Below are 27,929 nucleotides of genomic sequence, written 5' to 3'. Positions count from 1 at the left end.
GGGGGGGAATTGGCAGGCATTAGTTAGACCCCTGGGATGCGGGTGGAGCTGTGGGTTAAACCACAGAGCCTAGGACTTGCCGATCAGAAAGTTGGTGGTTCGAATCCCCACGACGGGATGAGCTCCCATTGCTCGGTCCCTGCTCCTGCCAACCTAGCAGTTCGAAAGCATTTCAAAGTGCAAGTAGATAAATAGGTACCACTCCAGCGGGAAGGTAAACGGCGTTTCCGTGCGCTGCTCTGATTCGCCAAAAGCGGCTTAGTCATGCTGGCCACATGACCTGGAAGCTGTACACCGGCTCCCTCGGCCAATAAAGCGAGATGAGGGCCGCAACCCCAGAGTCGGGCACGATTGGACCTAATGGTCAGGGGTCCCTTTACCCTTTACCTTTAAGGAGACCTTAAACCAGTGGTTCTCAACCTGTGGGTCCCCAGATGTTGTTGGACTACAACTCCCATCATCCCCGAGCTCTGGCCTTGCTAACTAGGGGTGATGGGAGTTGTAGTTCAACAACATCTGGGGACCCACAGGTTGAGGAAGGCTGCCTTAAACCATGGGTAGGCAAACTAAGGCCCAGAAGCCAGATCCGGCCCAATCACCTTCTAAATCCAGCCCGCGGATGGTCTGGGATTCTGCGTGTTTTTACATGAGTAGAAGGTGTGCTTTTATTTAAAATGCATCTCTGGGTTATTTGTGGGGCATAGGAATTCGTTCATCCCCCCCCAATATATATATATATATAGAGAGAGAGAGAGAGAGAGAGAGAGTGTCCATCCCCTGACAAGGTCTGAGGGACAGTGGTCTGGCCCCCTGCTGAAAAGGTTTGCTGACCCCTGCCTTAAATGCGGCTCCAGCTTGGTCTCCCTACAGCCACCCCCTCTGCTTTTAATCCCAAGACTCATCATTTCCAGTGGCAGCACACTCCCTACTTCTGCGAGAGGCTTCAGGACAGAACTGCAGGGTTCCCTTTCCTGTGGATGGGAGAGCATTGGAGACTTATCATCTCTTGTGGATATTTGCTTTGTTTACAAATATCCAGGCTGGGCAGGGGCTGCACTCCTTGTAAAGGGACCCCTGACCATTAGGTCCAGTCGTGACCGACTCTGGAGTTGCGACGCTCATCTCGCTTTACTGGCCGAGGGAGCCAGCATGCAGCTTCTGGGTCATGTGGCCAGCATGACTAAGCCGCTTCTGGCGAACCAGAGCAGCGCACGGAAACGCTGTTTACTTTCCCGCTGGAGCGGTACCTATTTATCTACTTGCACTTTGACGTGCTTTCGAACTGCTAGATTGGCAGGAGCAGGGACAGAGCAACAGGAGCTCACCCCATCGGGGGATTCGAACCGCCAACCTTCTGATCGGCAAGTCCTAGGCTCTATGGTTTAACCCACAGCGCCACCCACGTCCCGCTGCACTCCTTAGCAGGCAACAAGGTTGGTAATTCTGCATCAGGTCACCAAAGACCAACTGTGGACTGGAAGGATGCTTCAGCCTCAGTCAACACACTGCTCTTTCTGCTTCTCTGACTCCTAGTTGAAAGGGGAAACTAGCCCCAAACTGTTCCTCTGCCCCACATCCTATTGCTCAAGGGTTACTAGTCTTCCCAAATTGGTGGTCAAAGGTCTCTCTCTCACACACTTGCCATCTTATTCAAACACTGAGGGATTCCTGCAGGGGAAAAAGCTTGTACACTGGCACAAATATTGCTTTTCTGCCACATTTTATCAATGTGCGTTTGCCCACCAGCAATGTAGAGCTGAAAAACAACATGAACTAATGGGAAGCTCTTGCAAACGACACATTTGAAGAACACTCTACAAAGCTAGAAATAAGACGCAAGCTTCCAAGACCATGAAATTTAGCATGCTGAAGTCCAGAGAGAAATCAGCATCCCTCAGTGTAAGTATGGAAAGATGGCAACCTACCGTTTCTCATTATACTTGACCTTCTCAGTAATGTCAGCCATCATTTCATCCTCTGAAGGCAACTTGAGCAGGCCTGAAAAATAACACACACACACATGTAATTATTATTATTATTATTATTATTATTATTATTATTATTATTATTATTAATTTATACCCCGCCCATCTGGCTGGGTACCATTTAAACATTTCAAATAAAGGATCAGCTGCCCAATTGTTTCACAGCTCTCTTTCTCCTGACCAAGAATGCAAAAAGCTGCTCATTTCTTCCTGTCCTCTCGGCTAAAACTCTGGTTCAAGCCCTGGTCTCCTTGCCTACTGCAATCGCTCTCATAATTCAGTCCTCTCCCAGACAGGCATGGTTGGATTAGAAGCCACCTTTTCACACCCATGAGAATCCACCCATAATTCTTTGTTGTTCCAGCATGGATCAGGGAGTTCATTATACAGAACAGAGCCCAAGCTGGAGACCTTAGCAGAGCAGTAGCTTGGGAATCCCCAGTGTATTCCTCTCTTCCTTACCCTTGAAGATTCTCGTGGCCCAGCGAGCTTGGAGTTCAGCTATTGGCATGATGGCTCCCAAAGGCTGGAGGAGGCCAATGATTGCCAGTGTGGGCTTTTCCAGCTGTGGTGGGAAGACAAACTTATATAATGGGATCCAATCGTCCCTTGTCTTGATGACTCCCTCCTCAACGAAGGCAAATGAGTAGTTGTATCCTGTGGCAAAGATCACCACGTCAATGTTTTCCTCTCTGCTGCCATCTTCAAATATCACTCCTCTCTCGGTGAACTCCTTCACGTTTGGCTTCATGAGCACCCTGCCAGAAATTATGGCGTTCGGAAGGTCGTCAGCTGCAATGGGATACCTACTGAGGAACCTACGGAGCAAAGAAGGAAAGAGACCTTGAAGTGCTGCAACCTCTGGGTGGGTTGTTCTGTGCTTGCAGAAGTTTATTAAGATTTATTCCTTGGTTGTTTGTCACCCTCCAGTGTGCATGGCTCTTTACGGAGCACAAGGGGATAAGCCTTTGCTTCTCTGTGTGTATGTGTCAAGGACTGGACTGAGGAGGAATGGTGGGGACCGCTCCCCCCTTCCTGAATCTTCCCAAGAAGAGGAGGACAGTATAGATTTAGAACAGTGGTTTGCAGAAGGGCATAATTCAGAAGCTGCAGAGGGGAGAAGCTGGGAAATATTGGGAGAGGAGCAGCAGGAAGAAGAAGCACCAGGGGAGATACAGCTAACAGACTCAGTGTCTTTAGAAAGCATTCCTGACCCACCCCCCAGGACCCGGCGTGCATTGAGAGTAGTAGAACAGAAAGCTCAGAGGCAGAAAGCACAGGTCAGCCGACACAGGGATGGTGTATAATAGGAGAGACGAAGGGGGTGGGACTTTACTCGGAGCAACGTCATTATCTAAGAGAGATGGCATTTCTGCGTTGTCTCTCTGTGAATATTGAATAAGGACTTGATAAGAACTCTTCTTGTTATCTGCTTCTTGGCTGCCACCATGGGAGGGATGGAATTCCCTGAAGCCTGACAGTATGGAAACATATATATTTCCACACAGGTGGATAGAAAGAAAAATGGAGAGGAGATTATTACAAGTGAGGCCAGAGAGACTAGCTGCATGTGCCCCTTGTGGGAGAGGAGCTGGTCGAGTCAGCCTCGTCCATTTGGCTCTCACTGTTGAAAGGTATAACCATAAAGAAAAAGAATCTGATAGAAGGGTGGACAACTTAAAGAAATTTATTAAACCAAGAGGGAGGAGAGTATCCATTAAAACAATTTAAGGACTTATCAGGAAAATTATCAGGAAAACATGGATACAATATCATCATTTGAACGAAGTATTTAAGAAAGATAGGATACAAGGGAACAAATATCACAACTGAAGAGAGATCTGTTGGAAAGTAATGTAAAAGTCCTGTCTAAAATGTATAAAATATTATCAGAATGGGAGACAAAGAATGAGCAAGTAAAATCCCCAATGATACACTGGACAATAGTTATTGGTTATAATATAGATATGGAAGCATGGGAATAATCGTGGAATACGGATATAAAATTTACAGCATGTTATGGTCTATGAGAAAATTATATGAAAATGTTATATCGATGGTACCTAACACAGAATAAATGGCAAAAATGTATAAATCAATATCAAATAAGTGTTGGAAGTGTAAAGAGAAAGAAGGTTCTTTTTTACCATATGTGGTGGTCTTGTAGTAAGGTTAAAGCTTAACTGGGAAATGATATATAATGAATTGAAAAAGATGTTTAAAATAATGTTTGTAAAAAAAAACCCAGAAACTTTCCTTTTGGGATTTATAGGGACAGAACTACCCAAACTGTATTGAAATTTATTCATGTATGCGACTACAGCGGCAAGAATGCTACTTGCCCAAAAATGGAAAGAAGAAGATGTCCTAGCGAAAGAAGAATGGATATAAAAACGTTTGGAATATGCAGAAATGGTGAAACTTACTGGAAACATAAGAAATCAAGGTAACAAACTTTTAATAAAAGAATGCAAATGGTTCCTTGAATATTTACAAGAAAAAGAAGAAATGCTAAAAGCAGCAAAGAAAGGCAGAATTCCCCACCCTTCACGATTCTCTGAGATTAAAAAAGACTCCTGCCTTACCTGTGCTGGGGTTTTATACCATAGTTCTCATGATTAAACCTCGCGTTCAGCTTCTTCTCTCCCCACAGATTCACCAGAGCGCAAGGAAGCATATTGCGAAGGAGGTTTTTGAAGCGTGTAAAATGAACCACGTCTAAGGGGTACCCATCATCGGAGACACGATTCACCACCCAGGTGCCAGTTCTGGTGCTCAGAAAGATCTATCCGGAGGAGACAGGGGCAGGTTAAGGAAGAAAAACCCACCACAGATGCCTACTGAGAGCCAAGTGTAATGGAATCACATGTTCACATGTTCAGGCATAACCGACACATATATTAGAATGTGCTGGCAGTGTCCTTGTAGGGGTTTGATACACTATCCTTTGATACACTGCAGGTGGGGAATACCATTTTGGAATATTATCCTACAGGGGGAACTCCAGTATATTTTCCCCTGTGGGTGAAAAAGCAGCTGAGGGTTGGGTAGGGGTCCCAAGCGCTAAGCAATCCCACCCTCTGTGTGGCCACTGCTCAACCTTCACCCATGAATTGCTTTGTGTTTTGTTTTTAAATTGCATATTTAGGAAAAAGATCCAGAGGCATCAAGTCCCATTGAGTTAAGTGAGACTTCCTTACAAGTGAACACTTGCAGAATTACAGTGGTGCCTCGCAAGACGAAATTAATTCGTTCCGCAAGTTTTTTTCTTCTTGCGAGTTTTTTGTCTTGCGGAGCACGGTTTCCCATAGGAATGCATTGAAAATCAATTAATGCGTTCCTATGGAAACCGCTTGCCAGGCTGGCGGTGCGGAGAAGGGCTTTTCTCCCCACCGCAAGCCTTCGGGACAGGTACGGGAACAGAGGGGAAGGCGCGCAGCGCTTCTCCTCTGTTCCCGGGCTTGCGGTGGGAGGAGGGTTTTTCCTCCCCACCGCCAACATTCAAAACAGCCTTCCGAAGCCTGGCAGCGGGGCGGAGAGACCTCCACCCCGCCGCAGGCTTCGGAGCATCCTTCCGAAGCCTGGCGGGGGGCGGAGAGACCTCCGCCCCGCCGCCAGGCTTTGGAGGAGGTCCGAGGACAGTGGGGAAGACGCGCTGCGCTTCCCCGCTGTCCCAGAGATTTCCCTATGGGCTTTCGTCTTGCGAAGGAAGCCCATAGGGAAATTCGTTTTGCGAAGCGCCTCCAAAATGGAAAACCCTTTCGTCTAGCGGGTTTTCCGTCTTGCGAGGCGTTCGTCTTGCGGGGCACCACTGTAAGCAGTTAAGTATCACTAGCAGGAGCTCACTTCTTCTCTTGGTTTCAGTGGCACTACAGGGCCCAAAGCTTGAGAAAGGTGCCCCAGAAAGGTATTTACGAGAATATAAGAAGAAGAAGAAGAAGAAGAGTTTGGATTTGATATCCCGCCTTTCACTCCCCTTCAGGAGTCTCAAAGCGGCTAACAATCTCCTTTCCCTTCCTCCCCCACAACAGACACTCTGTGAGGTGAGTGGGGCTGAGAGACTTCAGAGAAGTGTGACTGGCCCAAGGTCACCCAGCAGCTGCATGTGGAGGAGCGGAGACGCGAACCCGGTTACCCAGATTACGTGACTACCGCTCTTAACCACTACACCACACAAGGCAAATGATTTATTTGTTTTTTTCTTAAGTGAACAGCACCTGCTTAGTGACATGGCTGAGGTCCACGGAGATGTCTGCTCCAGAATTTCCCAATCCTATCACGAGGATTCGCTGGTCCCGGAATTTTTCAGGATGCTTATATTCTCGGCTGTGCATAATTTCCCCCTTAAACTTCTCAACACCTGTGAAAAGGAGAAATAAGCCATTTTGCACGGTGTTGGGCAAGGTGTATCCTTGTTGCTTTGACTGACAAGGGGAAGCCTCAAATTCAAACATCCGTACAGGTTTCACAGAGTTATCTGTGCCCCTAGCAGGGATTGTCTGTTGTCTTTGTCCATGGAGTTTTCTTGGCAGGGATACTGGAGTGGCTTGCCAGTTCCTGCTCCAGGTGGATCACGTTTGGTCAAAACTCTCCACTATGACCTGTCTATCTTGGGTGCCCTGCTCGGCACAGTTCATAGCTTCTCTGAGCTATTCAAGCCCCTTCGTCACGGCAAGGCAGTGATCCATGAAGGGAAATCAGCCCTGAGTGCTCACTGGAAGGACAGATCCTGAAGCTGAGGCTCCAAGACTTTGGCCACCTCATGAGAAGAGAAGACTCCCTGGAAAAGACCCTGATGCTGGGAAAGATGGAGGGCACAAGGAGAAGGGGACGGCAGAGGACGAGATGGTTGGATAGTCTTCTCGAAGCTACCAGCATGAGTTTCACCAAACTGCGGGAGGCAGTGGAAGACAGGAGTGCCTGGCGTGTTCTGGTCCATGGGGTCAATCTTTCCCAACATCAGGGTCTTTTCCAGGGAGTCTTCTCTTCTCATGAGGTGGCCAAAGTATTGGAGCCTCAGCTTCACAATCTGTCCTTCCATTGAGCACTCAGGGCTGATTTCCTTCAGAATGGAGAGGTTTGATCTTCTTGCAGTCCATGGGACTTTCAGGAGTCTCCTCCAGCACCATAATTCAAAAGCATCAATTCTTCGGCGATCAGCCTTCTTTATGGTCCAGCTCTCACTTCCATACATCACTACTGGGAAAACCGTAGCTTTAACTATATGGACCTTTGTCGGCAAGGTGATGTCTCTGCTTTTTAAGGTGCTGTCTAGGTTTGTCATCGCTTTTCTCCCAAGAAGCAGTGATAGGTATACCTGGCTAAATAGACGCTGGATGAGATGAGGATGAACCACATCTTCTTGCAGTTCCTACAGCCAAAGCAAGGCAGTGGGCAGCAGCGTCTAAACCAGCCTTTCTCATCCTTGAGTCCCCAGATGTTGTTGGACTATGACTAACATCATCCCTGACCACTGGTCCTGCTAGCTGGGGTTGATGGGAGCTGTAGCCTAACAACATGTGGGGACCCAAAGTTGAGAAAGGTTGGTCCAGACCATCAGGTTTGGGCTGGAAAACATGGGTTGCATCCTAGCTCACATGTGGTGTTGTAGCTAAGTTGGGGAGCAGGAATTGACCACTGGGAGGTAATATGGAGAAAGAAGGTTTGGGTCTCCTTCTTCATTTTCTTCTTTCTGTGTGTCATATATGGATCCTTCTAAACCCTCCACCTTTTATTTGACTGGGGTATACAAGGGATTAAAAAAATATATGGATGTCATTATTACATCTGGTTCAACTCTTTAAGTCACTGTAGGCAGGTCACTGACTCTCAGCCTAACCAACTGAATAGGATCCTTCTGAGATTTTAACACTTTTGTTTCCTAAATGAAACAAAACAATTACAGCTTCTTGGGCAGCACCGTGTGCTTCCAAAGTGCCAAATTTATTTTCCCAGGTCTCCTCTTTTTGCCTAGCAAACTTGTTCGCATCTCGATATCTGGCTTGGGTCCCAAATTAGGACAAAAAGTAAACTAACACTCATTGGGCTAGTGTCATTCATTCAAAACCTAGAACCAGATCTCTTCCCAACAGACACGATGTCTGGGAGAGTTCCTGGTGCTACCATTATGCAGCTGAGGCAGCTTAACCCAAAGCGAAGCTTCTCTGTTGTAATTTGAACTCAGGTCTTTTACACCCATGTCACATAGAAAAACTTCCCCTGGGATCATGCAGAGCTTTTGTCATTTTAGGCCAGGCATGTCCAAAATATTATTATTATTATTATTATTTAATTAATTTATTTATTTATTTATACCCCGTTTCCCCAGCCACTCTGGGCGGCTCCCAATCGAGTTTCAGGGGCCTAATCCGGCCCACCAGTAGATCCCCCGTGAAATTTGTTGTTAAATGTTGGCGTCCTAATAATCTTAGCTGCATTGTAAACAGTTTCCACACACAGTGCCTTAAATAATTGAGGCTGTTGATGTTACTATATTATAAATATTCTATGTTAAGTTGTGGGTGAACATACCAGATGACACAGCAGTTCTTCAAACAGCTCTTGTTTATTCACAGGCCAGAACAGAACTGAACTCAAGGGTTCAGCCAGCCTGCTTATATAGTGCTCCACTAGAACGCAGCAGTAACCACTTTCTGCAACTATCCAATCACTGAACGTCACTTTCGATCCCTTATTTGCATATGTGGACCTGAACTATCTACTGTATCCCCCTGCTGGCCCAGTGTGAGAACTTCAGTACATAACATTCTAAGACACCGAAATACCCTAAAAAGAATAGTGGGGTGAACCATACTCCTGCCACGGGAATTCTGCTTTCATATGGGTTCCCCAAAATTCTCAAGCAGTTGACTACATCAGAAAATCCCACCTACCAGGAAACAAATCCAGTGGAAAATAAGGATCTATGTGGTGTCCAGTGCAGACCAGGACAGCATCAAAGATGGCAGATTCCTGCTTCCCATATATTTCACTTACAACCTCCCATTGGCCAGTAATGGGGAAATCTGGACGTTTCTTTATGCTGCAGACACAGGCCTTGAAAGACAAGGGAAATGGTTTTTATTCTTGGCTTTATATGCACATTTCACAGCAATGAAGCACATGAATTAAAATATGCTCACAAAGGCCAGTGAGAGGGGTTGCAAAGTGGAACATTTAGGTTGCACCCTCAGATTGGGGTGGCCACGGCGATGACATTCCTTTGAATCATTTTGGGAACTGCTCATACAATGAATATCTAGACGCAGGGCTGGATTTAGGTTTGATGAGGCCCTAAGCTACTGAAGGTAATGGGGCCCTTTATATGCCCAGCTGTCCTTTGTCAACAACAAATTGCCGCTGTTTTTTGTGTTAAATATATGCTATATGGTAATTTGCGTGGACAGGCGGAGTCCCCAGATCCCCCGCGGTCCCCCCGTCATGCGGAATAACGACTAGAGACAACATGCTATGGGATTAAATTGGCCACAACTTTATTAAATTTCAAATGTGGGTAGACCTTGGCTCAGGCATTGGGCGTTCTCCCTCCCCAGTCCCCAGCCGGGGACCTAGGGAGCATCAGGGTTATCCAGTGTGGGGGGGGGGGGATGGGCCGGCTCTGGAGAACATATGTTCAAGCAGAGATAGCCGCCCCTGTAACGCCGCCGCCGCAGGGGAGAGCAATGACAACCTTTCGGCGCACGGCCAAAGCCTCCCTTCAGAAACCCCTTTAACGGGGAACCCTGGTATCGCCGCCGCAAAGAGGAAGATGGACTAAAGGATTCCGCCCAAGGCCTGATACCGCCAAAGTTGTGACGTTTTGCTACGGGAAAGGCGAAACCTGCCAATGCAGGGAAATTCCTTTCCGGCCCTTTAACAGCGACCTTAACGTAGCAGCGCCCGCATAGCTGTGAAGAAAAGTTAACCTGCAAAACCTGTGAAGAAAAGTTAACCTGCAAAATAAGACATTAACTGAGGGTGGGTAGGGTGGGAGAAGCTCTGGAGCCAAGTGAGGATTCCCAGGTAAGATCCTCCCTCTATTGTGTGGGCAGGTAATCCCTCCCCCACCTGGCCTGGTCTCCTTGGCAACGCTTCCCCCAGGTGGGATTGGACAACTGACTGAGGTAGGCGGAGACCTCCAGGTATCCCACCTGAGGGAAGGCAAGGCCAAGCCTATGCTGTTGGAGCCGCTCCAGATCTAGGGGCTGCACGCGTCCACGCAAAGGGCACCCCCCGTTTTAAGCGGGGAGCGGTCATTATGGACCTAATAGGTATCTAAAGCCATTTGCACATGCAGAAAGTAGGCACCCTATATATAGAAATGAGCAAACCAGTGATATTTTAGGGAGCAGGCTAGCAGGCGGCGGCCATTACTTACATCATAGGAGCATACACAACACAAAACACTGTTGCTGTGTATTGGTTTCATTTTATTTGTTGCGCTGTGGGTTAAACCACAGAGCCTAGGACTTGCTGATCAGAAGGTCGGCGGTTTCATTACCCGCCGCCGGGTGAGCTCCCGTTGCTCGGTCCCTGCTCCTGCCAACCTAGCAGTTCAAAAGCACCTCAAAGTGCAAGTAGATAAATAGGTACTGCTCCGGCGGGAACGTAAACAGCGTTTCTGTGCGCTGCTCTGGTTTGCCAGGAGCGGCTTAGTCATGCTGGCCACATGACCCAGAAGCTGTACACCAGCTCCCTTGGCCAATAAAGCGAGATGAGCGCCGCAACCCCAGAGTCGGTCACGACTGTACCTAATGGTCAGGGGTCCCTTTACCTTTTTTATCTTATATTTTGGAAATGTACATCTAGTTTTTCCCCCTTTAAATTTATTTGGGGCCCCCAAGAGAGTGGGGCCCTAAGCTATAGCTTGTTTAGCTTATATGTAAATCCGGCACTGATTATGGTGACAATTGTGTATGTGGATGAAGGGTCTGAACATGGCAGGGAGCATTTTGGGGGGCCCCAAGAGAGTGGGGCCGTACGCTATAGTTTGTTATAAACCTGTTCTTGGATAAGACCAGATCAGGTTCTAGGTGGGAGCTTACATGGCTAAATCGTGCTCCTCCGCACAGAAAACAAGAACAGCCATTGTGCAAGTTTCCAATGTGCAGGAGCCTTATAAAAACTGTACCACTTGAGACAAGATCGAACGTCCACATAAAATCACGTGAGGCCTCATCTACAATCTCATGTGATACGACCCATACTAGAGGGAGCTTACAAAGCACAACTGTAGTTGCTGTGCACATTCAAAAGGTCCCAGTGCAATACTTGGCACTCCCAGGAAGGGCGGGAAAATGCTCCTGCCTGAAGCGAGGGAGCACTGCTTACCAGTCAGAGCTGACGAGAAGGCTGAACTGGATGGGCCAATAATATGTCATACATAAAGGGAAAGGGAAAGGGACCCCTGACCATTAGGTCCAGTCGCGGACGACTCTGGGGTTGCGGTGCTCATCTCACTTTATTGGCTGAGGGAGCCGGTGTACAGCTTCAGGGTCATGTGGCCAGCATGACTAAGCCCTTTCTGGTGAAACCAGAGTAGCGCACGAAAACACCGTTTACCTTTCCGCTGGAGTGGTACCTATTTATCTACTTGTACTTTGATGTGCTTTCGAAATGCTAGGTTGGCAGGAGCAGGGACTGAGCAACGGGAGCTCACCTTGTCGTGGGGATTCGAACCACTGACCTTCTGATCGGCAAGCCCTAGGCTCTGTGGTTTAACCCACAGCACCACCCGTGTCCCATATTATACATAATGAAATCATAAAACATATATAATAAACTATCACAGCATGAAATATCAAGTTCATACCTCAAACAAATCTGGGAGGTTGTGGTGGGGTGTCAAAATGTCCCCCAGCCCAACCACTCAAAATGTGCTTTTAGTTTATTATATCAGAGGCTGTCTTTTTAGAGCCTGTAACTTTCTGCCTCTTTAGAGTATAAAATTTGTGGGGTTGTTTTTTTTTACAAATTTCCCTTGAAACATGTTGAAAATTGCCTTTGTGGCATTTTATTTGTTTGTTTGTTTATATCCTGCCTTTACCCCAAGGCAGCTCGTAACAAGAAAACAGTTTAAAAACACAAAAGGCTACACACTCACCCACAATTAAATAAAAAACCTTATTAAAAGCATCATTTGAGTTTAAAACCATTTAAAGGAAAGGAAGTGGGAGGCAGGGGCAGGAGAATCTACTTCTGTTTTCCATTCCCAGCTGTTTTCCACCATCCCTACTGTGATCATGCTTGGTGCTGCCTTCGTAGCCAGAGAACAGGGGTAAGCAAAGATCATGAGGCTCCAAAAATAACAGATTGGCAAATCAAATTACAGGAATTGGTGGAGACGGCTCAATTGACTAGCAAACTCAGAGGAAACTCAAAGCAAAAATATGCAGGAAAATGGGGGGGGGGGTTATAGAAGATATGTTCAAAAATACAATAATAGTTTTGACTCTGTGCTAGCATTCGAGTGATAAAGGAACTAAAAGGAGGTGGACAACAATTAAGGATTTATTATGTTTTCAGAGTGTATTGGAAAATTTATATAGAAAGGTTTATTGTTTTGTGTACATTCGATTGTAAGATAAAATATATGCAAAGGGACTTGACAGGAAGTCAAAGTTGAAGAAAAGATATTATAAGATAAAAGGGGGAAAATATTTACTTTCATTATTATCGTGTGTGTGTGTGTGCGTCTGTACATATGTGTGTTTTTGTATGGAATGTTTGGGAGGAAATAAGACGGTAAATAACAAATATCAAACTAAATATTGATGTATGTAATTTTTATTTCTTAATTATATTTAGTGGTAGTATGGTTGTAATGTTTTTTGTAACATAAAGTCATTCAATAAAAGTTATTTTGAGAGAGAGAGAGAGAGAGAGAGAGAGAGAGAGAGAGAGAGAGAGAGAGAGTAGCACCCTGCTTGTGGTTAACGCTTAGCTGGAATGAAATATTCAACGCAGCAATAGAGAAATTAAAATAATAATTTATTTGTCAGACAAATAAATGAGAGGCACAGTGGTATATGGTTACCAAGCTCTGGCCTGGCCTCCTGCCATTATGGCCAGCACTTATATTCCCTTAATCCAGCCCCCTTTGCTCCTCCTTGGCTGCATCTGTCCAATCAGCCTGGTTGGATTTCCTATTGGCTGCCTGCTATATCCAATCACAAAAGATACACCCACATCCTCCTGTCCTTATATGGAGCACAAAGAGCTATATATTGTTACATCTATAAATGACAAATAAGTAGTAATATATCTTACATGTGTCTCAACAAGGAATATTAATTACCAGCTCACCTCTTGCCCTCTTCGCCCTATTGCCTTCTAAAACAAATGGTTAATCTTAAATTTTTATCTTAAACATATGTCAAGGATCTTGAGTTTCACATCAACATTGAAAGATCTCCTTCATTTGAGAGTTTCTAAACAAATGTCTGACAGCCATATATCAGGACTGCTTGGATGGCTGCTTGGATGGCGTCTTCTTGTCTGACAGGGGGCTGGGCTCAATGGCCCCTGTGGTCTATTCCAACTCTAGGACTCTATGAAATAAGAATCTAACATCTAAATTTGTTACTTTCTAAATCCTTTGCATAGTTACATTTAAGCCAATATATTTAAGCTAATATATTTCATACATTATCATAGGTAACCTTTTAAAAGAATAAAGCTTCTCAAAATAGAAAGGAAGGAACTCAGTAAAAAACAGGTTTTAAAAGGAACCCCTTCAGTTTACCCCCCCTTCAGCCATCTGCTCTCCTCTTTAGCTGTTCCCAATATTTATTACCCTTAAACTCTCTCAGTTTAAGAAAGAAACTGCCTTTAAAAAGACTTCCCAAAAATGCTTTCTTTCTGCCAGCCAGATGCTTCTCCATTTGGTCTTTAACCTTGGAAAGAAGATCTAGCTCATTTTACTGGGAGGCACATTGGTATAATTTTACTATTTACTCATTCCTAATTATATTTATCTCTGCCTTTGTTATCTTCTGTAACATGTAGGATCAGTGTCCGTTCTCAGCCTGTAATTTCAGCTTTTACGACTTTGAGAATTGTTTTCTGCTATCAATCAAGGGGCCCCTTGTCTAGGAAGAAAACACTGTCAGTGTTTTCTTAAGCAGCTAGCCTTCTTGCCTGGCGTGAAACTTTTAAGAATCTAAGCCCTCTTTAATATACAAGCCTTGATCAAACATTAATAAAATGCAGGCTTATGCCTGATGCCTCATTCCCCCCTTTCAAGCTCAAGGACCTTCGTCCCAAGTGTCCTTGATAGCTTGACCTTCATCATATTCCTGAGGTAAAGCTCTGTATAGGGCCATGATATGAGGTAGAGTTTCATTTGAAACCATCTTGCTAATTGTACTTCTAAAACATGAAATGATACATGGCATCATACATAAAACCATTACCACTACTGTCAAGAAAAACAAGCAAGACAATAGTATCCCTTTGAGTCCTGTGACATTAGGTAACCAATTGGTGAGCCATCCCATATCCCATCCTTCCCATGTTTGTACTGGGACATGTGCTATATTCTCCATCTTTGTAGCCAACACACGGATTGCCTCACCATTATCAGAAATGTTAAAGCAACAGGCATTCCCTGTCAAGTTCAAGACTCCACATAGGCCTCCCTGCTTGGCAAGTACATAATCCATTCCCATTTTCAGCTGCAAAATGGCGGCTCTACTTTCATCCAACTGTTGTGCAATAAGTCTCAAACTCTGGGCCGTTGCATTGGTTACAAGTTCCACTACTGCTTGCAATCGAATTATTCTGTTTAGATTATAAATAGGATCCCGTGCCCCTTGTATGAGCTCACCAGGATTCCAGGAGGCAGGATCATAATAGGCTATAATGCGCTCTGGTGGCCAATCATCAGTACCGCTCCAACTTTGGGTACTTCCTCCTGCTATATGAGAAATATCAGCGTTTCTTCGTGTACGCTTGGCCAAATTAGTAGGCATAATCCACATTGGTGGTAATACCCATCCCAGGAAACAAGTCCCACTCCATTTGGAAGGGAGTTTCTTGTATGCCCATTCTCCACATATCCACCACAACCATCGGGTCTGAGGTTTTTGGTACGTGGAGTACAGAAGGCGAAATATCAAAAGAGGTAGAGAGTTCACAGTGCAGTATGTTAGATTGCCTTTTTCTGTCACAGTTATGTTCCATACCACTTTCCATGCATGAATAAAAGGAGGTGCACAGGGCAAGGTATTCCGAGTTCGATAGGTAGTACCGTGTGCCCAGGTATGACTATTCTTAAAATAATCCCAAGTATAGTGACAATGAGAAGAGCCTATCATGATAGAATCAGCTGCATCTGATGATTTATGTACACAGAATTCCCCTTGTACAGGTATAACTCGTAATGGTTTAGTTGAGTTCCATCCGTGGAAATTCTGTAATTCTGTTTGGTGTGGTATTTCGCTTACCATACCAATGGCATCTAATGGTATCGGTAATAAGGGCATACCTCCCTCTGAATCATCTGGCCCAAGAGAGCAAACAAGGCAATTGGTCCTATTTGCAACATTGGCTACCATTTCAGCTAAACCTACCCACATATTGTGGTCATGGCGGAATCCATATTTAGTCAATTTGGTCAGATTCAAGGACCCTTCCCCTTCCCAAGGGATCAGGATTAATAATAGAATCATGTTGATGTCTAGCATATGCATTCCTTCCACAGAAGAGTACCTTATTGTGATAGCAAATAAATATTAGTCCCAATATAATTCCCCCAGTGACAGAAATGGGGAACCACCAAGACCAAAACATATATCCCAAGGATCCCCAGTGAGTAATATCTCTGATAATTGTTCCACAAGGGGGCAGTCAATCAATTGTATAAGAGAATCTTCCCGTTCACAGTCGCTGGTTCAGACGCTCCTCAAGCTTCAGGCGTGCGCAGGTCAGCCAGCTTCCAGGTTGTGGCTGCAGCAGGCCGGTCGTCTAATGTTGCCCGTGACCTAGCCCGTTCCCGGTAGGGCTAGATACAGGGGTTTTTGGAGAGAGTCAGTTTTAAAGGATTAGAGGGGTCACCTTTGCACGTCCAACTGCCTTCGGACTTCTTCAAACGAGAGTGATGAATCCAGGGGGTCACCTCAGCTACCTTCACCGCTGTTGGAGTAGAGAGCAAGACGGTGTAAGGTCCACGCCACTTAGGTGCGAGTGGATCACGTTTCCACTCTTTCACCCATACGCTATCGCCAGCCTGGAACTGATGAATCGGCTCGGCAATGCTGCACGGCGTGCGCTCGAGGACCCACCTGTTAAGAGAAACAAAAACACGGGAGAGAGATTGCACTTGTCCCTGTGTCACATGGTCTCCTAGTTGTTTAAGGTCAGCTGGAATATCCTGAACAAAGGAGGGCGGTCTCCCATACAGGAGCTCAAAAGGTGACAACTTAAGTCTTTTTGTGGGTGCACACCGAACACGAAACAGTGTTATGGGTAACACATCTACCCATCCCAATCCCGTTTCCTGGGTTAATTTTGCCAATTGGGTTTTCAGAGTCCGATTCATTCTTTCAGTTTTCCCTGAACTCTGAGGCCTATATGCTGCATGCAGTCTCCATTTCACTTGTAGGACTTGACATACTTCTTGTACTACTTGATCAATGAACGCTGGCCCATTATCACTTCCAATGCATCTAGGTAATCCAAACCTCGGGATCAATTCAGTGAGGAGTCTCTTAGTTACCTCTCGTGCCTTTTCAGTTCGGGTGGGAAAGGCTTCAACCCATCCGGTAAGAGTGTCTACAAACACAAGGAGATACTTGAATCCCTTAGAAGGGACCAGCTCTGTGAAGTCCACAATTAGACTTTCCATGGGGACATATCCCACATGTTGGATTCCAGGAGGTTGTACCGGTCCCTGCCTGGGATTGTTTTTAGCACAAAGAACACATTTCTGTGAAATGCAAGTTGCTAATTGTGATAGGTTAATAATATACAACTTCCGACTGAGACTCTCTCTGGTTGCAGTACCGCCAAGGTGAGTAGATTCATGATAATTTCTTACAATTGTGCCTGCTAGATGATGAGGTACATAAATCCTATTGTCCGGCAGGATCATCCAACCGTCCTTCACAACTGCTCCTTCCTGTTCAGCCCACTTCCTCTCTTCTGGGGTATAGTGAGGTTTAACTTCTTCTGGAACTACCTCTGGTATGAGGGCTGCTATAAATCCTCCCACAGGCTTTTGGGCTGCCTCTCGGGCTGCTTTGTCAGCCGCATGATTTCCTCTGGTTATTGGATCCCTTCCTCGTCCATGACCTTTGCAATGCATTACAGCAATCTGTTCTGGAGCCCATACTGCTTCTAACAGGATTTCTACTTCAGGTCCATATTTCAAGGCCTTCCCGTGGGCTCCTATTAGACCTCTTTCTTTCCATAGAGCTCCATGTGCATGCAGGGTTAAGAAGGCATATTTAGAATCAGTATAGATGTTTGCCTTACATCCGGCTGCCAATTGCAGAGCTCTAGTTAAACCTATAAGTTCAGCTTTTTGTGCTGAGGTGCCGGCAGGCAAAGCTTCAGCTTCCACAACTTCCTCATTGGTGACCACAGCATATCCTGCTCGTCTGGCACCTTCATGCAGGTAACTGCTACCATCAGTGTAATATACAACATCTGGATTTTTCAATGGTTCATCTTTCAGATCGGGTCTACTGGAATAAACTTCATCCATTACTTGGAGACAATCATGTGATTCCTCATCATCTACCTCTGGTAGGGGCAGCAAAGTCGCTGGATTGAGCATATTCACTACTCGTAGATGAATCCTGGGATTTTCACACAATAGGCCTTGGTATCTAGCCATCCTTGGGTTCGTTAGCCAATAACTACCCTTATATTCCATGAGTGTCAGAACAGCATGAGGTACATTCACATACATCGTCTGGCCGAAGGTAAATTTATCAGCTTCTTTGACAAGGCTTGCAGTGGCCGCTACTGCCCTTAGGCATGGAGGCCATCCTTTTGCTACTGAGTCCAATTGTTTTGACAAATAAGCTACTGGACGGTTCCAACTTCCTAATCTCTGGGTCAGGACTGCCGCTGCAATCCCATTCTGTTCATGTACATACAGCTGAAAGGGTTTTTCCGAATTAGGCAGTCCAAGGGCTGGGGCCTCCATAAGTCGTTGTTTGATAACTAAAAAGGCTTGTTGCTGCTCAGGTCCCCATACGAATGGGTCCTTCTCTGCACCTCGAGTGCTTTCATGTAAGGGCTTGGCCAGACTGCTGAAATCAGGTATCCATAGTCTACAAAACCCTGCTGTTCCTAGGAATCCTCTAAGTTGTTTCCTTGTGGTAGGTTCCTTGATAAGGCAAATAGCTTCTTTCCTCTCTGGTCTCAATGCTCGTTGTTGGTGTGAGATGTCAAAGCCCAAATATTTGACCTTTTCTAAACATAACTGTGCCTTTTTCTGGGAAACTCGGTAGCCAGCTTGCCAGAGCAAGTGGAGCAGTTCCTCTGTCCCTTCTTTACAGGTATCAAAATCCTTTGCTGCTAGTATAAGGTCATCTACATATTGCAGAACCACCTTTTCTCCAGGTATTGAAGGGTAACTTGTTAGATCCTTCGCCAAGGCAGTGCCAAATAAAGTTGGGGAATTTTTGAATCCCTGGGGCAATCTTGTCCAGGTTAGCTGGCCTTTTGTTCCTGTTAAAGGGTCTTCCCACTGGAAGGCAAATATAGGTTGGCTCTGTGGTGCCAGCCGGCAACAGAAGAATGCATCTTTCAAGTCCAATACAGTAAAAAATGTTGCTTCTGGTGGGATCAAACTCAGCAAGGTATATGGGTTTGGTACATTTGGGTGCAAGGTCTCGATAGCCTGGTTTACGAGCCTCAAGTCCTGCACTGGCCTGTATTCATCTGTCCCAGGTTTTCGAACAGGCAAAAGGGGTGTGTTCCATTCTGATTGGCAGGGCTTAAGCAGACCATATTTTAATAGGCGGTCCAAATGTTTCTGGATGCCCTCTGCTGCTCGCCGGGGTAAAGGATATTGCTTTACAGATACAGGGGTAGCCATAGGTTTTAAGGTTACTACAATTGGAGCTATATTCTTGGCCATTCCTGGTGGGCTATTTTCGGCCCATACTCCTGGTGGCACCTGTAGGGTTCGGAGGAGCTTGTTTAATTCTGTATCCAATGTGGGTTGGACTTGCAAGGCTGACATTAGGCGCCATGATTGTTCCTTAGGTACTGAGAGGGTAATTATTCCTGCTGCCTTTGATGGCAGTTTCATTTCTGGACCTCGAGGAGTGAAGGTGATTTGGGCCTGCAGTTTGGACAGCATATCTCTACCTAAGAGAGGTATTGGACACTCAGGTATATACAAAAACTGATGGGTTAAACGATGTCCCCCAATCTGGCATTCCAAAGGTTGGAGGAAAGACCTCTTAGCTGACTGACCAGTGGCACTTTTAATGACTACACTTTTGGATGCCTTTTTCTGCAATAGTTCTGGGAGTACTGAGTATTCAGCCCCAGTATCAATCATAAAGTCTATTAAATGGCTCCCTAATTGAATCGTGACCGTGGGCTCCTGGAAGCCTAACTTTATGGAGTCCGGTCGTTCCTAGTCTTGGGTAAAATCCTCCTCTGCCAGTCCAATGAAATTGTCTCTACTCTGTCCTTGTCCAGGTCTCTGATATCTTCCATTTCGGATCATTCCCCGTCCCCGTCCCTGGTTTCTTGGGCCGGAGCCTGGGCCTGGGCCTGGGCCTGGGCGTACTTCTTCCAACCTCAGGGGTTCAGGACACTCCCGCTTCCAATGACCCTCCTTCTTGCAATTCGCACATTGATTCCTTCCCAGTGGTGGATTCCTTCCCCGCCCTCTTCCTCCATTTAAGGGGCGGTAGTCTTGCTTCACTGCTGTGGCTAGCATTACCATCTTTTCCTTCTGCCACTTCTTCTTCTCTTGTTTCTCAGCCTCATCCCTATTCCGATAAACTCGGCGTGCAATGGCCATAATTTGGCTCATCAGCATCCCTTCCCATCCTTCTGATTTCTGAATTTTCTTACGAATGTCAGAAGCGCACTGGGCCACAAATGTAGCAGTAATCATTCTGCTGTTTTCAGGGGCTTCAGGGTCAAAAGGAGTCCATATACGATAGGCTTCTTGCAGCCTCTCTAAAAAGTCTCCCGGACTCTCATTTGGTTTCTGTTCTACTTCTGAGACTTTAGACATATTAGTGGGCTTCTGGCATGCCCTGCGAATACCTTGCACAAGCGTCTGGCGGTAAGTGGTAAGTCTGGCCAGATGAATTGCATTGTTTGGATCCCAATTAGGATCTTCCAAGGGAAAGTTATCTTGGAGATGACGGTCAATATTAAAAATATTTCCCACTCTGGCCTGCTCACGCAAATATATCTGTGCCTTTTCAATTATGTCTCTTCTTTCCTCAGTGGTGAACAGAGTATTCAGAAGCTGGCGACAATCTGTCCAAGTAGGACTATGAGTATTTACTATTGAAGTCACCAAGTCCATCATAGCCTGAGGTTTTTCTGCAAAAGATGGGGTGTGTGTTTTCCAATTCATCAGATCCGTAGTTGTGAATGGAATGTACTGAAGGGTCGAAGTTCGAGGTGGCCTTGGTCCGAGTTGCCCGTTAACCAGCACAGGCTCCTCAAGTGCATCAAATACTCTTCTGAGAGGGGCTACTACGTGATCTTTCTCTTCGCTTTGCTCTAGGGGCCTCAAATCATATGGGATGGTATTTGTCCCAAGGCGTTCTTTTAGCAGCTTAATACGCCTGGCTGTGTTGCTTGCTGACCGATTAAGGTCTCCCTGTAACTTCTGTAATAATTCTCTAGGACTTGGATGTACAGGGGTTTGGGGTAGGCAATCAGTTGTTCCACTAAAAGAGACTGTAGATGGAGTTCTACTGGGACTCACAGATGGAATAACCACTTCTGCTTGGGCTTCATTATAGGACTCCAATGCCTCCTGAAGATATTTATCATAATCTATCAAGGAGTCAAGTTCTGTGTCTCTACCCCCATTATTCGTTCCACTTTCTTGCCTTGGGGTTACAACTGGTGGAGGGTTTGGATTATGCTCCCTTCGATGTGGAGCATAGGGTGGAGGTGGAAGCACCTCTTCCTCTGGTCCCTCAAAAATGGGTTTGAGTTTATTTGGCAAGATTCCTTTCCTAGCTTCGGCTTTTACAGCCAATAATTTGCATCGTTGGACTTTGCATTCCCTTATCCATGGAGGATTTTTATTTAATGTGCTCAGCCAGGAATCTATATATGAAAATTGTTCTGGGCACCCTCCAGTTTCTTTGGTGATGTTAGACCAAAGTTTGCTTACTAAATTTATATCAAAAGTTCCCTGAGATGGCCATCCAGTATTTTGTTTTGGCCATTCTAGTTCACATAACGTTCTCAAGCGCTCTGGCGTCATTTTGACTCCATATGCCCCTGAGAAGGCTTTCTTAAAATTATTTAACATACATTCAAGAGGTGTATTTCCCCCCTTTGAACCCCCAACTCCCATTGTATGGCCCTGTGAAGTATCCACTCAGTCACTCACACACACGCTTCGTGGGTTTCCTTGCCCAGATGGAGTCGCCTCACTGGGAACCGAAGTACTACCCACTCCACACTCAGGTCAGCTACAGATTGCTCTGTACTTTCTCACACATACAATGCGCAAGATACTTCACCACACTCTACCTCCCATTCTTCCCTTTCCCCCCACCAGACCACCATCTGATATACCCAACCACCTAGCGTACTCAGTTCCCACTTACTGAGACGCAGAAGTTTGATCAAGACTTCTCTTCCTCCCAATTAATTGGAGGGCCAAAAATCCCTTTGTGCACTTACCCCTTGGTTGGTTCCGTTTCCCCCCGGTCCGTCGCTGCCAGTGAGCAGGGTATCAGACAGACGAGACTTCTGCGTTCCCCTGGAAAAAATTTTTCCATGCGCGCTGGGTAGGCAGTTTAGAGATCCTCTCTCTTGTACCCTGCTCAGTAGAGCGAAGGGGCTGCGTTCCAGCAGACCACTGATCCGAGTCACAGGAGCACCATAAAATGTAGCACCCTGCTTGTGGTTAACGCTTAGCTGGAATGAAATATTCAACGCAGCAATAGAGAAATTAAAATAATAATTTATTTGTCAGACAAATAAATGAGAGGCACAGTGGTATATGGTTACCAAGCTCTGGCCTGGCCTCCTGCCATTATGGCCAGCACTTATATTCCCTTAATCCAGCCCCCTTTGCTCCTCCTTGGCTGCATCTGTCCAATCAGCCTGGTTGGATTTCCTATTGGCTGCCTGCTATATCCAATCACAAAAGATACACCCACATCCTCCTGTCCTTATATGGAGCACAAAGAGCTATATATTGTTACATCTATAAATGACAAATAAGTAGTAATATATCTTACATGTGTCTCAACAAGGAATATTAATTACCAGCTCACCTCTTGCCCTCTTCGCCCTATTGCCTTCTAAAACAAATGGTTAATCTTAAATTTTTATCTTAAACATATGTCAAGGATCTTGAGTTTCACATCAACATTGAAAGATCTCCTTCATTTGAGAGTTTCTAAACAAATGTCTGACAGCCATATATCAGGACTGCTTGGATGGCTGCTTGGATGGCGTCTTCTTGTCTGACAGGGGGCTGGGCTCAATGGCCCCTGTGGTCTATTCCAACTCTAGGACTCTATGAAATAAGAATCTAACATCTAAATTTGTTACTTTCTAAATCCTTTGCATAGTTACATTTAAGCCAATATATTTAAGCTAATATATTTCATACATTATCATAGGTAACCTTTTAAAAGAATAAAGCTTCTCAAAATAGAAAGGAAGGAACTCAGTAAAAAACAGGTTTTAAAAGGAACCCCTTCAGTTTACCCCCCCTTCAGCCATCTGCTCTCCTCTTTAGCTGTTCCCAATATTTATTACCCTTAAACTCTCTCAGTTTAAGAAAGAAACTGCCTTTAAAAAGACTTCCCAAAAATGCTTTCTTTCTGCCAGCCAGATGCTTCTCCATTTGGTCTTTAACCTTGGAAAGAAGATCTAGCTCATTTTACTGGGAGGCACATTGGTATAATTTTACTATTTACTCATTCCTAATTATATTTATCTCTGCCTTTGTTATCTTCTGTAACATGTAGGATCAGTGTCCGTTCTCAGCCTGTAATTTCAGCTTTTACGACTTTGAGAATTGTTTTCTGCTATCAATCAAGGGGCCCCTTGTCTAGGAAGAAAACACTGTCAGTGTTTTCTTAAGCAGCTAGCCTTCTTGCCTGGCGTGAAACTTTTAAGAATCTAAGCCCTCTTTAATATACAAGCCTTGATCAAACATTAATAAAATGCAGGCTTATGCCTGATGCCTCAAGAGAGAACAGGGGTAGGCAACCTAAGGCCCAGGGGCCGGATGCAGCCCAATCGCCTTCTCAATCCAGCACGTGGACAGTGCTGGAATCAGTGTGTTTTTACATGAGTAGAATGTGTGCTTTTATTCAAAATGCATCTCTGGGTCATTTGTGGGGCATAGGAATTTGTTCATATTTTCCCCAAAAAATATAGTCTGGCCCACCACATGGTCTGAGGGACGGTGGACTGGTCCACGACTGAAAAAGGTTGCTGACCCCTGCCATAGAATGAGTCCAGGCTTCTTACCTTGAAACGTATGTGTCTGAGCAAGTCAAAGTGTTCTGCATACATCCTGAAGTACTCCATCACTTTGCTGTGGTGCATGTAGTTTGGGTACTCAGCAGGGATGGGGAAGTCACTGTAGCTCATCATCTCCTTTGAGGTATTGATGGTTAGAGATTTATAAATGCTGGCCTGGCCCCCAATATCGTGCTCCTGAAGGAAATTGCAGAATTAAGAACAGGGCTTCTAAAGCTGAACATAGATAATGTTTATTTTCAGGTACTTAGTACCTGAAGGCACAGTCTGTAATCTGTAATCCATAGAACTCTAGCCCAATGGTTGCCATTAATTTGACTCTGAATTGATTTTCGAATGAATTGATTTTAGAATGTATTTCAATTAATTGATTGTGATTTAATGTAAATTGTGTTATTTTTACTGTTGTTATCCACTCTGAGCCTGGCTTCGGCTGGGGAAGGAGGAATATAAATAAAATTTTATTATTATTTTATGATGATTATTATTATTATCATGGCTCCAGGCTATGGTTTCTGTTCTAGCACATTTTGCCAGGTTTCCATAGTGCTTCAAAAAGCTGCTTGACCAGAGATCTGTAGTGAGACTTAAAGAATGAAAGTAGCTCATTTTCAAGGCCCTGGGGAAATGTGCAGTTTTTCTTAAACTAGGAGCTTAGCAATGTGCATATCATTGTTCTCTATCTTACTGGCTCCATCAAAACAAATATTCAGAATCTGCAAACTATTATCCTGTGATTCGCACTTTGAGAAAGTTCCGTTTCAAAATGCAAAGTATTTTTAGCATAAACTTTCTATGTGAAATGCAAAATGTCGACTGTTTGAATCTTTCAGCCATTTTGATTTTGGCCTGTTCTAAATCTGAAATGTCTTCACATCCTCTTCCCAAGAATAGCCAGTCAGATATCTCACCTGTGATTTGTCCCCGGCTAAATGAAAATTCCTTTCAACCACCCATGGCTTACTGCTGTTGCTGACGGAGGATGTGGTGCTCGGGTATACGAAGGTTTTTATAGGATCTTCCAATGATTAGCAATCCCTCCCCCATCCAAATATAACTTTGAATTCCCAGCCTTTTTTTCTTCCCCCACATGCAGTGGTACCTCGGTTTACATACGCTCCAGGTTACATATGCTTCAGGTTACAGACTCCGTTAACCCAGAAATAGTACCTCGGGTTAAGAACTTTGATTCAGGATGAGAACAGAAATCGTGCTCCAGTGGCACGGCAGCAGTGGGAGGCCCCATTAGCTAAAGTAGTGCTTCGGGTTAAGAACAGTTTCAGGTTAAGAACGGACCTCCAGAATGAATTAAGTTCTTAACCCGAGGTACCACTGTATTCTTTAAGCAGATACAAGTGGACAAAGCAGAAACAAAACACCATTCTCTTTGCTGTTTGCTGATCCTGACGCAAGGGGCAATATTGCTGTGTGCACATGGACATTTTGCTATTCCCTTGTAAACAGAGCCGTCTTCTCGTAGTGGTTAAGAGCAGTAGATTCGTAATCTGGTGAACTGGGTTCGCTTCCCCGCTCCTCCACATGCAGCTGCTGGGTGACCTTGGGCTAGTCACACTTCTTTGAAGTCTCTCAGCCCCACTCACCTCACAGAGTGTTTGTTGTGGGGGAGGAAGGGAAAGGAGATTGTTGGCCACTTTGAGACTCCTTAGGGTAGTGATAAAGCGGGATATCAAATCCAAACTCTTCTTCTCTTCTTCTTCTTCCTTCACCCCACACCCCCAGTCTTCCCTCCGTGAAAGTAGCATTTATTAGTACCTGGGAGGAGGCAGCGGCAGCAGCTAAAAGGAACATTTGGGGGCGCTGGGCGGATCTTTGCACCCCGGCGCCACCTATGCTAAAGACGGCCCTGTTTGTAAATAAACAACAAAGCCAGACTTTGACATACCTGGAACCTCCACAGCCCACCAATGTCGTCACTTCTTTCAAAACATGTTGGCTGGAGACCTTCATCCAAGCAGCATTTAATAGCAGTTAGGCCACTGGCCCCAGCTCCAATGACAGCAACCCTTTTCGCCATGCCAGCCTGCCATAACGACAACAATAATACTAATAATCATTTTATTATTTGTACCCCGCCTCAGCCATTCTGGGTGGCTTCCAGCAAATATAAAGACATAATGAAACATCACACAGTACAGTGGTACCTCGCAAGACGAATGCCTCGCAAGACGGAAAACTCGCAAGACGAAAGGGTTTTTTGTTTTTTGAGCTGCTTCGCAAGACGATTTTCCCTATGGGCTTGCTTCGCAAGACAGAAAAGTCTTGCAAGTTTGTTTCCTTTTTCTTAACACCGTTAAAACAGTTGCGACTTGACTTCGAGGAGCAACTCATAGCACGCGGTGTGGTAGCCTTTCTTGAGGTTTTTGAAGACTTTGGTGATTTTTGAAGCTTTTCCAAAACTTTTCCGACACCGTGCTTCGCAAGACGAAAAAAATCGCAAGACGACAAAACTCGCGGAACGAATTAATTTCGTCTTGCGAGGCACCACTGTAAACAGCTTTCCTATACAGGGCTTGATACAAGGAGGCAGCAGGCCATTGGTTTTCTCCAGTTAATTGTACAAATGATTGACCCCCAAAAGGGTCTCCAGCACCACCTCCCCTGTTAAAGCCAATTGGGGAGACAATGGGCGGAAAGGGTATTCAGTTCGCTGAGAGGGGCTTCAATCAAGACACGGGGTGAATAAGATCACAAAGCCTGCGCGCCAAACATCGGGGAAAGCAGATACTTATACATATCGTGAAAATACCTGAGCTCATGGCTGATCTCTATATGGTATCTCAGGTCGGCGAAAAAACCTCAACAACTCTGGGCAAAACTTTTTTTTTTTTTTTTGCCAAAAAAAAAAGCTCAACAATGTTCACTTTTTGAAATATGGCAACCCGAGGTTTCAGTACATCTGTACTTTCCAGACCCTAAAGATCACATTTACTGTGTTTTCCTAAGAAAGTCCTTATGACCACTGCTCCTTGTGCATTTTTCTAATCTATGGGTTGTGCTGAAGAAGATTCCAGCAAAACAGTCAGATTATCTTATAACCTACTAGTTCGGCACCATGAATGCCTAAAAAGTTTTACCGCTTAGCCCACAGGATAGCATCTATTACTTTTTCAACTATAGACTTATACTTCTACAGACTTTCAAAGATTGACAGACGTGTGTTCATTTGATTTCAGATATATTAGAGAATTTCCAAGTGTACACATTTTGTTTTTGTGGTACTAAATTATGTATATTACAGGAAGTGGCAGCCTATTGTAAATTGTGTAATACATTCTCTGGGAGGTGGTCCAGTGGTATGGTGTTTGTGGTTTTTGTTTTATTAAGCCTGTAGAAATCAACTGCCTGAAATATTCCAATGCTTTGAGTCTATATAGCTACCACGTTTTCCAATAAGCTTGGTGGTACCAGAGCACAGTAATTTATGTTATATATTGACAAATCAGGTCCTTCCTTAAAGAGGGCACATATTGCGGTGAGACTTGGAAAACTGACACCCTGTGTTGTGGGTGGGTGCGATTGGTCTGCCACAACACCCGATTGGGAGGACCCTTGAAGCTGGGTGCAATCTGGCCAATGGGACGCAGTCCAAACGGTTCGAGGGACCTATTTATGCCCATGCACATGACCCAGAGCTTCCTCTTTGGGCACGTGCATCGGAACAGCCGCCCACCTCTCCCTATATTTAGGGCATTTTGTGATTGACCTTGCTATGCCGTCGTGTGGCTTCTGTCGTTGGGACAGGGGCACAGCAGGAATTTTCCCCACTTGGCTGATTGGCTGTTGTCATTTGGGTTTCGCCTGCCATGTAGCAAATCGTCACAACTTTTAAGGTTGTGGATAGGCTCTGGTTCAGGTGACAGGGATGGGAGAATGCTCTCACCATCCCTGTGAAGGGTATTCCGTTAAAGTTATCCAGGGACTCAATGGTTTGGTCAACCCCTGAGAGGGGGCTGTGCCCGTGCCGGAGTCCAGGGGGACATTTGGGTGGCAGAGATAGCCTGTTCCCAGCTTTCCGCTTATCCAGGTGTTCACCCTTGGCTGACCTATGCTGGTGCCCTGGGTCAGCGCTACCTGCATGGCAGGGAGCTAGTCGAACCAGAGCCTATGCAACCAGTCACTTTCTGTAATCAATAAAGTTGTGGCCTAAATTCTGCCAAAGACCAAAACCAAAATTTGAGTCAAGTGTGGATTTATTTAGGGGGGAGGTTTCTGGGTCTGAACACACAAAAAAGCTATGGCGGAGGCACT

At 45.2% G+C, this 27,929-nt stretch overlaps 1 protein-coding gene across 1 annotated transcript in view; it reads right to left on the bottom strand.

Annotated features, from left to right (window-relative positions):
• Positions 1-27,929, bottom strand: part of LOC114598409 (flavin-containing monooxygenase 5-like) — a 28,992-nt gene that overhangs the window by 585 nt on the left and 478 nt on the right. The window contains exons 2-8 of the mRNA XM_028732072.2: positions 25,564-25,701; positions 23,649-23,837; positions 8,879-9,041; positions 6,203-6,345; positions 4,571-4,770; positions 2,448-2,803; positions 1,926-1,998 (exon numbers count right to left, since the gene is read on the bottom strand). Of these exons, the coding sequence (XP_028587905.2) occupies positions 1,926-1,998; positions 2,448-2,803; positions 4,571-4,770; positions 6,203-6,345; positions 8,879-9,041; positions 23,649-23,837; positions 25,564-25,695 (1,256 nt within the window). The 5' untranslated portion in view covers positions 25,696-25,701. The remainder of the gene's footprint in view (positions 1-1,925; positions 1,999-2,447; positions 2,804-4,570; positions 4,771-6,202; positions 6,346-8,878; positions 9,042-23,648; positions 23,838-25,563; positions 25,702-27,929) is intronic.

The sequence above is a fragment of the Podarcis muralis genome, chromosome 5, assembly GCF_964188315.1.
Source record: "Podarcis muralis chromosome 5, rPodMur119.hap1.1, whole genome shotgun sequence".
Lineage (NCBI taxonomy): Eukaryota > Metazoa > Chordata > Lepidosauria > Squamata > Lacertidae > Podarcis > Podarcis muralis.
The sequence above is the reverse complement of the archived record's forward strand: the minus strand, read 5'-3'. Positions and strand labels throughout refer to the sequence as shown.